Source organism: Rhamphochromis longiceps, linkage group LG17 (genome assembly GCF_057381845.1).
Source record: "Rhamphochromis longiceps isolate RC_006_pf linkage group LG17, R_longiceps_female_GT1.1, whole genome shotgun sequence".
Classification (NCBI taxonomy): Eukaryota; Metazoa; Chordata; class Actinopteri; order Cichliformes; family Cichlidae; genus Rhamphochromis; species Rhamphochromis longiceps.
The window spans coordinates 39,134,256-39,146,935 of record NC_140573.1 but is presented as its reverse complement, the minus strand read 5'-3'; the positions used below and the strand labels follow the sequence as shown (position 1 = coordinate 39,146,935).

Sequence of the window (12,680 nt, the reverse complement as noted above, 5' to 3'; positions counted from 1 at the left end):
CACAAGTGGCTTTTGCCTGCGGAATAATGGTTGTTTGATGCTAATGCTGCGAGAGACAGATTATGTTATAATACCCTACGATTTAATACCAACACACATACACACTCCTGTCTTCCTTTGCCTGCTTGACTTTTATTGCATTATAGTAGCACTCTGTTTATTTTTGTTTTTTTAATGCCCTGATGAAACTAATCTTTTGTTCAGAGATAAACTGAGGTTGGCGGGTGGGTTGTGAGTGTGTTGGGCGGGGGCCCCCCTTGAATTAAGAACACATTTAGATGTGGCAAAAAAAAAAGTGTTTTTAATAAACCGTTCAATCCGGCAAAGTGGTTAGAGGAGAGAGGGGAGAAAAAAAAAGATGACAACAGCTATGAGGAATTAAAAATTTAAAGGATTACACAGAAAAGCAGAATGTATGGAGATAAATGCAGGGATTACAATGACTTAGGAGGAGAGCGCTTAAAAGTCTTGCTTTCCAGTAATGCACTCCATCACTGTGGCCGTGCTACATGTGTTTGTGTGCGTGAGTGTGTGTATTTTCATATGAGCGGGCGAGCGAGGTGAACCTTCCATTGAGCGGTGCGTTTCGAGTGTGTGCGTCGAGCACTTGTCTCTCGGCGAGCAGAGCGCGCGCGAGCTGCCAGAGTGTGTGTGCGCTCCAGCCTCGGTGGTTGAGATGCTCTCGGTTCCTGTGTCTCTGTAAGTGCCCGCTCGCCTCCTTCACCCGCGCTTCTTCTTCTTCTTCTTCATCTTCCCATCAAACTTCCTCTTCTCTAATTCCTCTTTTCTTCTTTGAAAATCATGCAGTTTGCTAAAATTAAGTTTTTATTAAAAATAGCAGTTGGGGAAGAGTTTGAAAGAGTTCTATGTAAATGTATGATTTATTTTTTTTTGCAAGTGAGAAGTCATATTTTTGTGTCGTTCACTTAACAATGCAAGAATTTTCATCTCATTTTTGTCTTTTCTTGTTGCTTTGACAAAGACTCATAATTTTGCAATTTACATTATTTCATGTTCTAATTTTGCATTCTGCTTTTTTGTGATTTCAATCACTTTTTCTTCTTCTTTTTTTTTGCTTCTCTGAGTGCTCTGCTGTGTATCAGAATTTCCAATGTGAAACTGAAAATAGTGGAAACAGACTGCCTTCGCTAGAACGGCCTCATCTGTTTGCACAAACAGAACAGAAATATACACATTGGAAGAAACGGAGAAAGCCAAAGCAACCAAATCATGAGAGGGGGTTTAAAAAAAGAAGAAGAAGAAGAAGAGAGAAAAACAGACACTTGAAGGAGCCGCTGATGCCGCTGCTGGTGGACGGAGAGATGAAGGAAAAGAAATGATGTGGTCAAACTGACACATTCCTCACCCACAAAGAAAAAGAAGCAGGTTTACAGAAAAGTGAGAGTGCCAGAGATGAAGAGGGTAAGGGCGGGTGGGGGTGATGGGGTGAAGTAAGAGGACGAGAGGAAAGAGAGGAAGAGGTCCCTGTCAATGTGGTGTTAAAGCAGTGGTGGATTTTCACACCCCTCCATTTGTCCCCTCCGTCTTGTGTGTGTGTGAGTGGAGATGAAGGGGGTAGAGACAGACAACAGTGGATGTGTCAACACTTTGAACAGTTTAAGCAGGACACACTCAGATACGGAGTGATAGTAGTTGCGTTGGACTCAGCAGCTAGAGCGGCATTAGCAGCCGGAAGGACTTGACTCGGTTTCCTCGACACGTTTCAACAGTTTCAATATTTGTCACTTTAATTTATCTTCAGTGGCAGAGCACATTTAATCATGCCCTCTACTCGAGCACAGGCACCTCTAATTGTTAACTACCCTCTCAGATAAACACCTGAAATGGGATGAATTGTTCATATTAATCAGCTGTTTCGGTCAGGCAGCAATAATTCTCCCATTGTAGGATCGATTTGCACACTTTTCAAACTTTTGTGATTTTTTTTTTTTCTTTTTTTGTAGACATAAGAACGGCGTTTTATTGTGAATCTGCAACTTCCACTAAATCAGACTCGAGTCTTCCGCTGCTGTTTATTTCTGTTTATTAGAATATTTATTGGCTTTCGTTTTGTAATTATAGAGGAACGGACAGTTTTTAAAGACCAAGTTCTTGTGGCTGGCCGATAACAACTTGTTCCCAATTTGAGTGAGCAGTGCTGCTTGCAGTGCAAGTGTCGCTGTACTTCATTTAAAAGGGGTGAGATTAAAGTGGTGTGTGTGTGTGTGTATGTGTGTGTTGGAGGAAAAGGAGAATGTGTGTCTGAAGGAGAGAGAGTAGAGTAATTGAGTAGAGTGTCCGTGCTCTGAAAACTAATGCGCCATTCTGCCCTTCTCTTCCCTTGTGGCCCTGTCCTGGCCTCCCTCTCTCTGTCTCGCTCCCTCTCTCTCTCTCTGTGTCCCGCCCCCTCCACCACCACCTTGGACTGGAGGCCATTGTCTGGACCATATTGTCTGTCCCCAGAGAGGCTTGATAACCGTGTCTCCATCCATGGAACGAGAAGGGGGGGTTAAAAAAAAGAAGAAGAAAGAAAGGGAAAGAAAGAACGACAGACAGAAAAATACCAGAGGAGAATGCCAAAGCCTCTCCCCACCCCTCCTCCCCACTTCCTCCCCTTTCTCAGCACACTCCTACCCAACCCTTCACCCCTCCAACTCTCTCTCCCACCGCGACCTCCCACCCTGGTGTGCTCAGCTGACCCTCGCCAACAGCCAGCAGAGACAGGGAAATATTAGGCCACATTTGTTTTTGTTGTTGTGTTTATGGATGGGGGAGGAGGGGATGAAAGAAAGTGAGAATGATGAGAAGCGATTTAGGGGAAGAAAAAAAGTGCGTGCGAAAAAAGCGAGAGACTGACAGAGGTGTTCCCTCCAGGCTAACTAGAGTGTAGTCATATGACATGAGGTCATAGGGTTGGAGTCAAAGGTCAGGTGGTGGGATTCTGTTGTCAGCAGAGCCAGAAAGCTTAGCAGTGTGCATGCACTGTATATTCGCTTTTTCTCTTCTCCTTCTTTTCCCCCATTTCTTTAGCCATCCATCAATCCAGGCAGCTTGTGTTGTGCTAATCCCACTATGTTGCTTTTGCTGTCGCTCTCTGCCGTTCACATTTACACACTCTCCATCCTTCGAATCTTCAATAGGAGACAGTTTCAGGAGCTTGGAGCTCCCTCCCGGAGCGCTACAATGAAACCTCTGTTTTTCCAGGTAGCGAGGGCGAGAGAGAGAGAGAGATGGGGGTAGGGAGGGGGTGGGGGGTCGGAGGAAAAAGGAGGAGACCATTTGGGCCGAGGTGGGAGAGTTTCAAAGTGCGGGGACGAAAGAAAGAGGCCAGCTGGGACTCTGTGTGCGCTCGTATTTGTGTGTTGTCATTTATGTGAGAGAATGAGCTTGCATTTTGGGTGTGTGTGTGTGTGTGTGTGTGTGTGTGTGTGTGTGTGTGTGTGTGTGTGTGTGTGTGTGTGTGTGTGTGTGTGTGTGTGTGTGTGTGTGTGTGTGTGTGTTTACAGGGGCAGGCCAAGTCGCTGACAGTGAGACAAATGTTGTGGCTCCTTTATGGATTGCTTAACAAATGCAGCACAAATAGTGGCCCTGGCACAACAATGGAAAAACACTGTCCGTCGCTCAATAAACATTATGCATCGTCTCCCCCTCGCAAAACACCAGGGGAGCGGGGCCGCCGTCCACCGGATGCACTTTTTCTCCTCTCGCCGTCTGCATCCCCTCACTCCCCACTTCTCCCCCAGTTCTGCCTCTCGTCTTCCTTTTTCAATGGCAGCACTTGAGATTTTCCCACGGCCTTCCGTTGCGTTGATGGCTTTCCTTATTTCTCCCGTTTTGCTTTATCTTTTCTCTGTCACTAAAACGCCAGTGACGATCACGTAGTGACTCCGTGTAAGGACATAAATAAAAGTTTTAAAGAGGGAGAAAAATGAAACTGTAAGTATGTGGAGCGATGCCCCTCTGGTGACTAAAGCTTTGGGTGGATGAATGGGCGAGCGAGACAGACAGAATAAGGGAGGGAGAGAGAGAGGTAGTCTCAGAGGCCACATGAGTTAGCCCACGTCTTTCTGCGCTCACCCCCTTTGCTCTCTCATTTTCTGTCTCTCTCTCTACACACACACACTACACGCATGACTTTTCTCCAGTGTGTGTGTGTGTGATTAACAGTGGTGACATTAGGGTTGTGTGTTATTGCCTTTTGTGGTTAAGCTGGACAGGAAACACGGTTTGAGCTGCCGGGCGCCGATTTAGGGCACCTCACAGAGGATGCTTTGTGTTTGTGAGGCTGAGTGTGTGTTTGCGCCTTTGTGTATACGTGTGTGTGTAAGGGTGTGTCTCTGTGAGTGTATGAGCATATACAGGCAGGAGCTGTGTTCACATTTTCTTCCCGTTATGCGCTGTTTATTTAAAGAGAGAAAACGATTACGGAAAGTTCAGCGTTTTACAGCAGTTCTAGTGAAATTCGTACAAATTTTTTAAACTTTATTTTCACACTTCATCAGAATGTCTCCCTATAAAATTGGTATTTTGTCTACAAGTCGCTAATGTTTGAGGGCTTATTGGTCCGAAGTTCTCTCAGAGTCCAAAACGAAATCTTGTGCTTGTCAAGAATATTTAAATATAGCAAAGCAGCACCAAAGTAAAAGGGAATATCGCTGACCACCTCCTTCCTAATCTTTACGCCTCCATCTCAGCTTTTCCTCTCTGTTGCTGCCCCACTCATCCCACTGTTCGAAAGGACAGTCTATAAATAGATATTAGGCAATATCCTTAAGAGTCTGCTCGGAGAAGAAGGGAAAGAAGGAGGGAGAGGGAGAGAGAGGGGAGCGATGGAGCGACATTCTTACAAACAGCTGATTGTGTAAAGAGGGAACAGTGAGTAAGACAACACCGGGGGAGGGAGAGGGAGAAAAGACGGGGAGAGGGAAAGAGCAGGAGGACAAGCAGTGTTCAAATAAGTTCAACAGCGTGTGACGGAGAGACGGAGGTAGAAGGAGATGGGGAAATTGTTTTGAAAGCTGGGAAGTGAAGAAGGAAAAAGAGGAGGATAAACAAAAAGAAAAAGATGGCAATAAAATGAGCGATAGCGTGACACAAGGGGGAAACATTTGTTGAAATTCCTGCCTGAGGTGTCATACGTAAATGTTGCGGTCTGCTCCTCTGAGGCAAAACGCTCTGGGCGCCTTATCTAAAAGGCACATTCCGCTCAACTATTTTGATATGCCCTTCCATCCCCTCAGAGAACAATTTCAAAGATAGCTCACATTTCCACGCAAATAGACCCCACACCTGAGTGACAGGCAGGCAGTTCTTAGCGCTCTTAAGGTGGTGGTGGATGTGGTGGTAGTGGGGGGAGGAATAACGAAAACACAAATGTCACGTTGGCTCCTGACAGCCCTTTGGAATTAGCCTCTGCGCTTATTTTTACTGCAGACGATAGATCCAACTGACTGTGTGGTGGCTGAAATAATGGGTTGTAATTTAAAGCGAGGGTGCGAACACGCACACGCACACTCACGCGTGCATATGCCGAAGCACAGACGCACACTTTACTGTGGAATTCTCCAGAGGAGGCTCCCACGCTCCCTGAAAGCTTGTTCTGAGTAGAGGAGTTAACAAGAGCAGTTAGCACCATGATTATGTTAGCAGCCAGACACACAGAGTGAAAGAGCCGGGGGTGTGTGTGTGTGTGTGTGTGTGTGTGTGTGTGTGTGTGTGTGTGTGTGTGTGTGTGTGTGCGATAGTCTGTGACATTTCTGTGATGGCTGCTTTTGTCTTTCTCTCGCTCTCCCTCAAAGCTTAAACAAATCTTTGTCCCCACTTTGCTTAATTCATTTGAAATGTGTCTGGATGCATTTCTGGGGGATGTTTTGCGTGTGAGAGCAACATCGATCGCGTGTTCATAAGCTCGCTGCCTGTATTTAAACACGCTTGCGTAAGCTTTCCGTCGCTGACGTGCCAACGTGAAATGGACGTGTTGATTACAGTAAGCGATGGCCAGGAGACAGTTAACCACCGCTGATGGCGATTATTCGGCCTGTTAATGGACGTCCGTCGCTGTCCGATTAGTGACTTAGCTGCGGTGGACATATGTGATATGAGGGACTTAGTTGAGGAGCCACTAATCATCAAAAAGCCAAAGGGAAGTGGCACTCTAATCTCAGCTTAGCACTCTCACTGTGTGGTGTTGCGTGTGTATGTGTTTTTTCTGTGAAAGAAATGAGTTTGGATGAAGGCGGGGGGGCAAAAAGATGACTTTTTAAAATTCTTTTTGCTTGAATTTGTAAATACGGCAAAAAAGGGTCGTCATCTCATTTGTTAAAGAAATGTTAAAGAAACATACATGTGTCTCGTGTGTTTAACAGAGAAGGAGATGTTCCTTGGTGTTCTTTTGTTTCGTTTTTTTTTTAAACAAAATTATGCTAATTTCCCTTAATTATTACCTAAGACAGCCTGGAAATTAATCACATTATCTCTTTAAATCCTCGCTGTTTAGACCGCTTCCTTTAGGTCTACCACCAGCATGACAGCCCTGCCAAACTTTTAAATGAAGTAGCCAGCGAAACCTGCACACCCGCTGTGCCCAATTGTATAGTAATTTGACTTCAAAGGCGAACAGACGGGGGAAAGAGGGACTTTATAGCCGGAGAGGAGCTGCGAATGGCCTCCCCATTCATAGACACCCACCTCTGAGGAAGTAGTAGCAGAGTTGCGGGAGAGGAGTGGGCAAATGAGAAGAGGAGAGAAGGAAATCCAGAGATTGAAGTCGCTCCCTGCCCCTTAGAGCTTTTGGATACCTGTGTTGCCTTCTGTGTTAATGTGTAACTGTTCTTGTCTATGGATTGCCCATATATCTCGATATGTTTCTGTGGCTACTGTGGTTAAATGATGGATAACAACGTTGTAAAAACCAAATTAAAATCCTCCCATGCTTTCAAAGATGTCTCTGTAACATAGCCAAAGTGTAACATTAGCGAGGCAAGAGCTCTCAAAACTGATCACAGGTGTGTGTGTGTCTGAAACAAAAGGCCTTAGTGTGAAAGAGTGAAAGGAGGTAAAGTAAACAGGCGGTGATGAAGACAGACCTGCAGTGTTCTGCTCTGTTCTCTCTCTGTGTGTGTGTGTGTGTGTGTGTGTGTGTGTGTGTGTGTGTGTGTGTGTGTGTGTGTGTGTGTGTGTGTAGTTTGTACAGCTGGGCCTGCCGCTTGCATTATACAGCGCGGCGGCACACGCGCACACGCACAGATATAGCTTTCCCCACAGTCATTCCAACATGCATCATAAATGTTATCTCAAGTCAGTTTTAATATCAATTTGCTTTAGTGCTCTCATTGTGCAGTTTTATTTCGAAACAATACACATTCTTCAGCTGTCATTTATGGCCTTAGTTTTTGCTGAGCAAGAGAGAGCGTCCAGGAGAAACCGATAAAGAAATCAGCTGCAGATACACCAGCCAGTTGATTTCGACAACTGTCTCTGTGTTTGGTTGCGTGTACTTTATACGGCGCCCTTCATGAAAGCACTTAGCCACCGTCAACATTATTGTAACTACTAGAACATGCTTCATCCAGTCTAACCTTGATTAAAGCTGTGAGAAAGTCACTGAAAAGAAACAATTGTAGCTGTACAGAACTTTCTGATTTAGTAGTAAAAGATATATATATATCTGTAGTGGTGATTTAGCAATTTTCTGATTTAACTTCAAATGAAGGGTCCCTTCTAAGTGGATGAAATAGTCCGGTGCAGCGTTAAACAGCTCTGCAGAGCCCATTGAAACTCAAAAACGCATGGAAGGAAAGTTCCATGATCCTGAAAACCTGGGGTTTTACATAAAATAAAAAAAAAGAGATCCTGTATACAAAATACACTCAGTACGAAAACAGAGAATACAAATTTCAATTTGTAAATCAGTTTAAATTATTAGATTATGTATATCTATGAATATTGCAAGCATCCTCCAAAATCAATTAAATGTAATTAAATTAGGTCACTATGGTGCAGGGGTTTTTCGGTTTCCTTTCTTTATCTTTATCGTTTCTTTTTCTTTCTTTTTTTCTTTAATCCTTATACTTCAGCGGAGTTTATTTGATTTTGACCGTAACCTTCCTTCGATGTGATAAAGCCGCATGTTGCGTGTCCTAGCATGGCGCTTTCCTCATCGCCTCCAGTGAGCTGCACTCAATATTGTTTGCCTTTCCACTGTCATAAGGTAAATAAGCAATGAATTAGCAGCAGGGCTGCTCCTAGGAAAAATGCCAGATGTACAGTCCAGAGGAAATCCAATAGAGTTGAGAGTGTAATCAGTTTACCAGAGACAGGCAGGGGAGAGAGGGGAAGAATTTGAGGGAGAAAGGCTGAAGAGGAAAACGGAGGAAATCACAGGCAGGCACGATATGGATGCCGGATAAAGAGAGTGAGCGGATGAGTGAAAAAAACCAGCTTGTTAAGTCAAAAGAAGGAACAAATTAGCGGAGTTTGAAAGTCAGATGCCTGTTGCTTATTTCATCAGGATCAACCCTCCGCTAAAGTTTTCACAATCCCTCCATCCTTCCATCGCTGTCATGTGTTGCCTCTGTGCGACTGAGCGTTAGCAGCCTATTACCCAGGGTCATAGTCGCAGTGGCTTCAAGGCTGACAAGTGCATCTGAAAGCACTCAGGCGATGCTGAGAACCACATTAAATTCTATTATTGCCGCATAGTCACTGCATCCCTATTCAGCTGAAGTACAGGGAGGCAAATTTACCTTGTGAGAGACAGAGTTCACCTAATAGATGTGGCTTTATATCCTTTGCTTCTTTTCAAGGGAACAAAGGCAGAGTAACAAATGCAAACAGCGGGGGCTGTCGTGCTGCTACCTTTTTTCCTTCCCGTCACTCTATTGTCCAGAGGTTTTCATAAACACACATTATTGTCACTGTACATACTGCTCTCCCTCTCTGTCTCACACACACACTCTCTCTCTCTTTCACAATCTGTTTTTCTCTGTGAAAGCCCATTGTCAAGACATGGTCATTTCCTCCACAATGCCAGTCCAAGCGCGCTTCTTTTGCAGTAACGGCCCCGATGGTAAACATACTGTAAGACCCGAGAGTGCGTTTGAATGTCTGCCAAGAAGCTCGCTAAAGTCGATGTGAGGAGATGCCCCGTTGTTGTCTTTATGAGGGCAAGGGTTTCCCCAGAAAACTTAAGATGGAGAAATGTTGCAGGTTGATCAGATGAATGTCTACCGGAAGGCAGTAAATGGATAGCAGAGGGGTAAACACTTAAAAGTTTGAACTATCCGGGAGTTTCTGAGAACTAGTTTGGAGCCTCCACACTTTTCATTGCTACCAACATATAAGTGGAGTTGTCAGCCTATTATATCATCTTTTGAGTGTTGCTCATTCTTCCTCCTGTTTTTCCTTCTCTCTCTTGTCTTTCTATCTCCTATTTATTTTCCAGGATGTCTTCCAAGCGACCAGCCTCTCCATATGGGGGGACAGATGGAGAGGTAACCATGGCAACCAGCAGACAGCGAGTGGAGGATGAGGAGAGTGAGGGACTGGGCGGTGTCATCCACCTCCCCCTGGCCTCCTACTGCAACAAGGTGTCCCCTCGCTCGCCCCCCAACCGCAACTTGGACAGCCCGCCCAACATGGTAAATAATAACGGTTTTCAAATCAGTCTCACCCATCGTTTCTCACGCTTGGGGCACACACCTGTGGGTGACAGTAGCTGATTTGGGGTTACAGGTGAAACAGTTGAAGAGACATTTGGAGGAACTTTTGTGTCTGAACTCATCAGAGAAGTCAAAAGTCTTTGTAGAGAAACTTTGTAAAAATGACCGTTGGCAGGTCCTACACGCTTCCAGTTTCTGAAATATAAACAGATATAACCCAGAAAAAGGAGTTAAAATTGATCTTATGTTTGCATGCCCAGAAGAAGAATAATCCCTAAACTTGCATGGTTATCCCATACATAGATACAATGCAGACCCTACATTCACAGATATGTTTAGTGTCAGCAAAGGTATTTGAATGCCACAGTGATTATGAGCAGCCAGCTGTTGAATATTTGTTTTTAAAGCCTTATTTATGAGCTATTGTATTTAGAACGAGAGGCAGCATTAAGAGGCCACAGAGGTGACATCGTTGGTGGGATCAGTGATGTTGTACGCCACCTGTGAGTTGGTGTCATCAGTAAACCGCATCGGAATGGTACTTAGCCATGTTAGCTAGTCATGCGATTCTCACCAATACATGAAGGAATCTCTGTATGTTTGCTCTCTCATGTGCTTAAGACTATAGCTGGAGCCCAAAGAAGTGCAGTATCCATTAATGGTACTTGATGATGTCAGTGTCCAGGCTGTTATGATTAGTTGTTAAAAAAAAAAACTATGACTCTACCTTTAGTGATGCTAACATTTGTGTGACTTTGGGACTGCATTGCCATAGGCCACAAAAAAGAAAACATTTTTTTAACCACAACCAACCACTTGGCATAGAAATGTGTCTAAGTTACCAATGTAGACCTTCAGTTTTACAGACTGCAGGCTTGGTCATTGGCTTCATCTCTCTATCTCCATTGGCTTTCTGCCCTTCCAATTCCTTCCTATAAGGCTGTCTACCTGTGTGCGTTTGAGAGGCTTGGGGTTGAAAGTAACCCCAAGGCTCAGACCCCAGATCAGATTGTGGTCATGGTAGTTTCAACCCTTCGAATTAAGTGATTATTGAAAGCATAGCAGTTTTCTGTTTTTAAGACAGCCTAGGCTGAAAATGGAATTAGTACCTGTATGACAAAAATCTACAATCTTTGCTTGCAAAATGTTTCATTTTGCAGATGCATTCAGCTGGAAATTAACTTCCTCGACCTTGTGTATTTGTCATTTTAATTTCGTGAATTAAGCATTTCCTAACTAATTAGAATGGTTTTGCTTTTATGGGATTTCCAGTCATTTCTGGATAAGTAAACAGCTTTTTTTTCACATATTGAATGCATTAACAGTTTGGGTCTGCTTTAACTTTGGTATGTTGTTTACTCTTCTTATGGCAGCCAAACTATGAAAAGGTACATGTATCTCCACAACGATAAAAGAAAACGAGGTTATTTGTTTGTTGACTGACGGTAGATGTGAAAAGAAGCAGAACCCTAAAAAAACAAAAACAGAAATTGACTTTCTTTGCAAGTAGAAAGCAGGTTCTTTCTGGGAGCTGACTTTTTCTTTTTAAATATGAACATTTTTAGGTTCAAGGATAAAATTTGGTTGCACGTGTGTGTGTGTGTGTGTGTGTGTGTGTGTGTGTGTGTGTGTGTGTGTGTGTGTGTGTGTGTGTGTGTGTGTGTGTGTGTGAGAGAGAGAGAGAGAGAGAGAGGTTTTTTTTCCCCTTTTTTTCCACTTTTATGTGTGCGCCACCAGCCGTTGCCTTGAGCCCATTTGATGCACATTTGCGTGACTGCTAAAATGTGAGCCATTTGCGTGAGTCATTTTCTTGGGGATGAAGTGTGAGGCTGCTTGGTGGTGCTGTATTTGTAAAGGTGTCTGTGTGTCAGTGTGTGTATATGTAAAGTTGCGTAATTCAAATTGAATATTGAGCTGTATTTTTGCTAGTTAGTTTGTGAGTATCAGACGTTTATTTATTCTTTAAACTTGCTGTGATATGTTGACACAAACAGTATTGACGCAACACATTTAATCTTTTCCTCCCTGACTTTTGTATTATTTTTATATAATGATGATCAAATTATTTAATTTAATTTGAGATAAGAGTGTTGGGGTTATTAACACAATATTATTTATGTTTTTCGACTAGTAGATTCATTATGTACCTATAACTACCTTAGCTGCCAGGAAATCCATGTTAGCTAGTAGCTAAATGTGGCACAAGGCAACTTGTGCATTTTTTTAACGCAAGCTACCTAACAAACGGCAAAAAAACAAAACAAAAAAAAACTAAAGGAAACTTCTCCTGGCCCTTCACCTTGATACACACCTTATCATACCAGTGCTCTCATAACACCTGTCGACCTTTCCCCCATACTGACCATAAATACCCACGCGCTATAAAACAATGAAACAGTGGTTAGCAACTGTAATTAAAAGCTAATTCTGTAATTAGCTTGCTGATTAGCCAGTAAGCCCCTCCTACTGTGGACTCTGTATGTGTGGTAGCTGTGGACTGCAAACCAAAGTCCTGGGATTGCAGGGGAATACATAAAGAAACACACAGGTGTGCAGAGATGCAGATCTTCATACTGGGTTATCTGCTGTAGTTGAGATTATTCCCACTTCATTTAGATTTACACTATCCAAACAAACATTACCCTCATGAATATTTTAGGCGTTGTGGCTGACCACTTTAGGTGATCATGAAGAGAGACTGACAAAAACCTTAAATATTCACGACAAAATGACACACAGCTGCTTTCTTATTCATTAATGGACACCAGAAGGGAGGCTGTTGACATGTATGTGTATGTGGAAAGTCTTATTAATAATAGTTGATGTGGATTATTAAGTGCAAGCCTCTGCGCGTGTGTGTGTGTCTGGCAGGGGGTGGAATGGGGGCTTATCCGACTGCCTGCTTGGCATGTTGTAAGATGTGTGTTAAGTTTTTCTTCTTCTTTTTTTTAAGGGGGATTCAGAGGGGGGTGTTTAACAGTGCCAATCCCTTCAGCGCTGACTGTCAGTGAAGAGTGGCTG

The 12,680-nt window shown here is 43.6% G+C and overlaps 1 protein-coding gene across 9 annotated transcripts in view; it reads left to right on the top strand.

Annotated features, from left to right (window-relative positions):
• sox5 (SRY-box transcription factor 5) overlaps positions 1 to 12,680 on the top strand; it is a 161,903-nt gene that overhangs the window by 74,876 nt on the left and 74,347 nt on the right. For all 9 annotated transcript variants that reach the window (XM_085386798.1, XM_085386802.1, XM_085386799.1 and 6 more), the window contains one exon: positions 9,443 to 9,638. In XM_085386798.1, the coding sequence (XP_085242924.1) occupies positions 9,443 to 9,638 (196 nt within the window). The remainder of the gene's footprint in view (positions 1 to 9,442; positions 9,639 to 12,680) is intronic.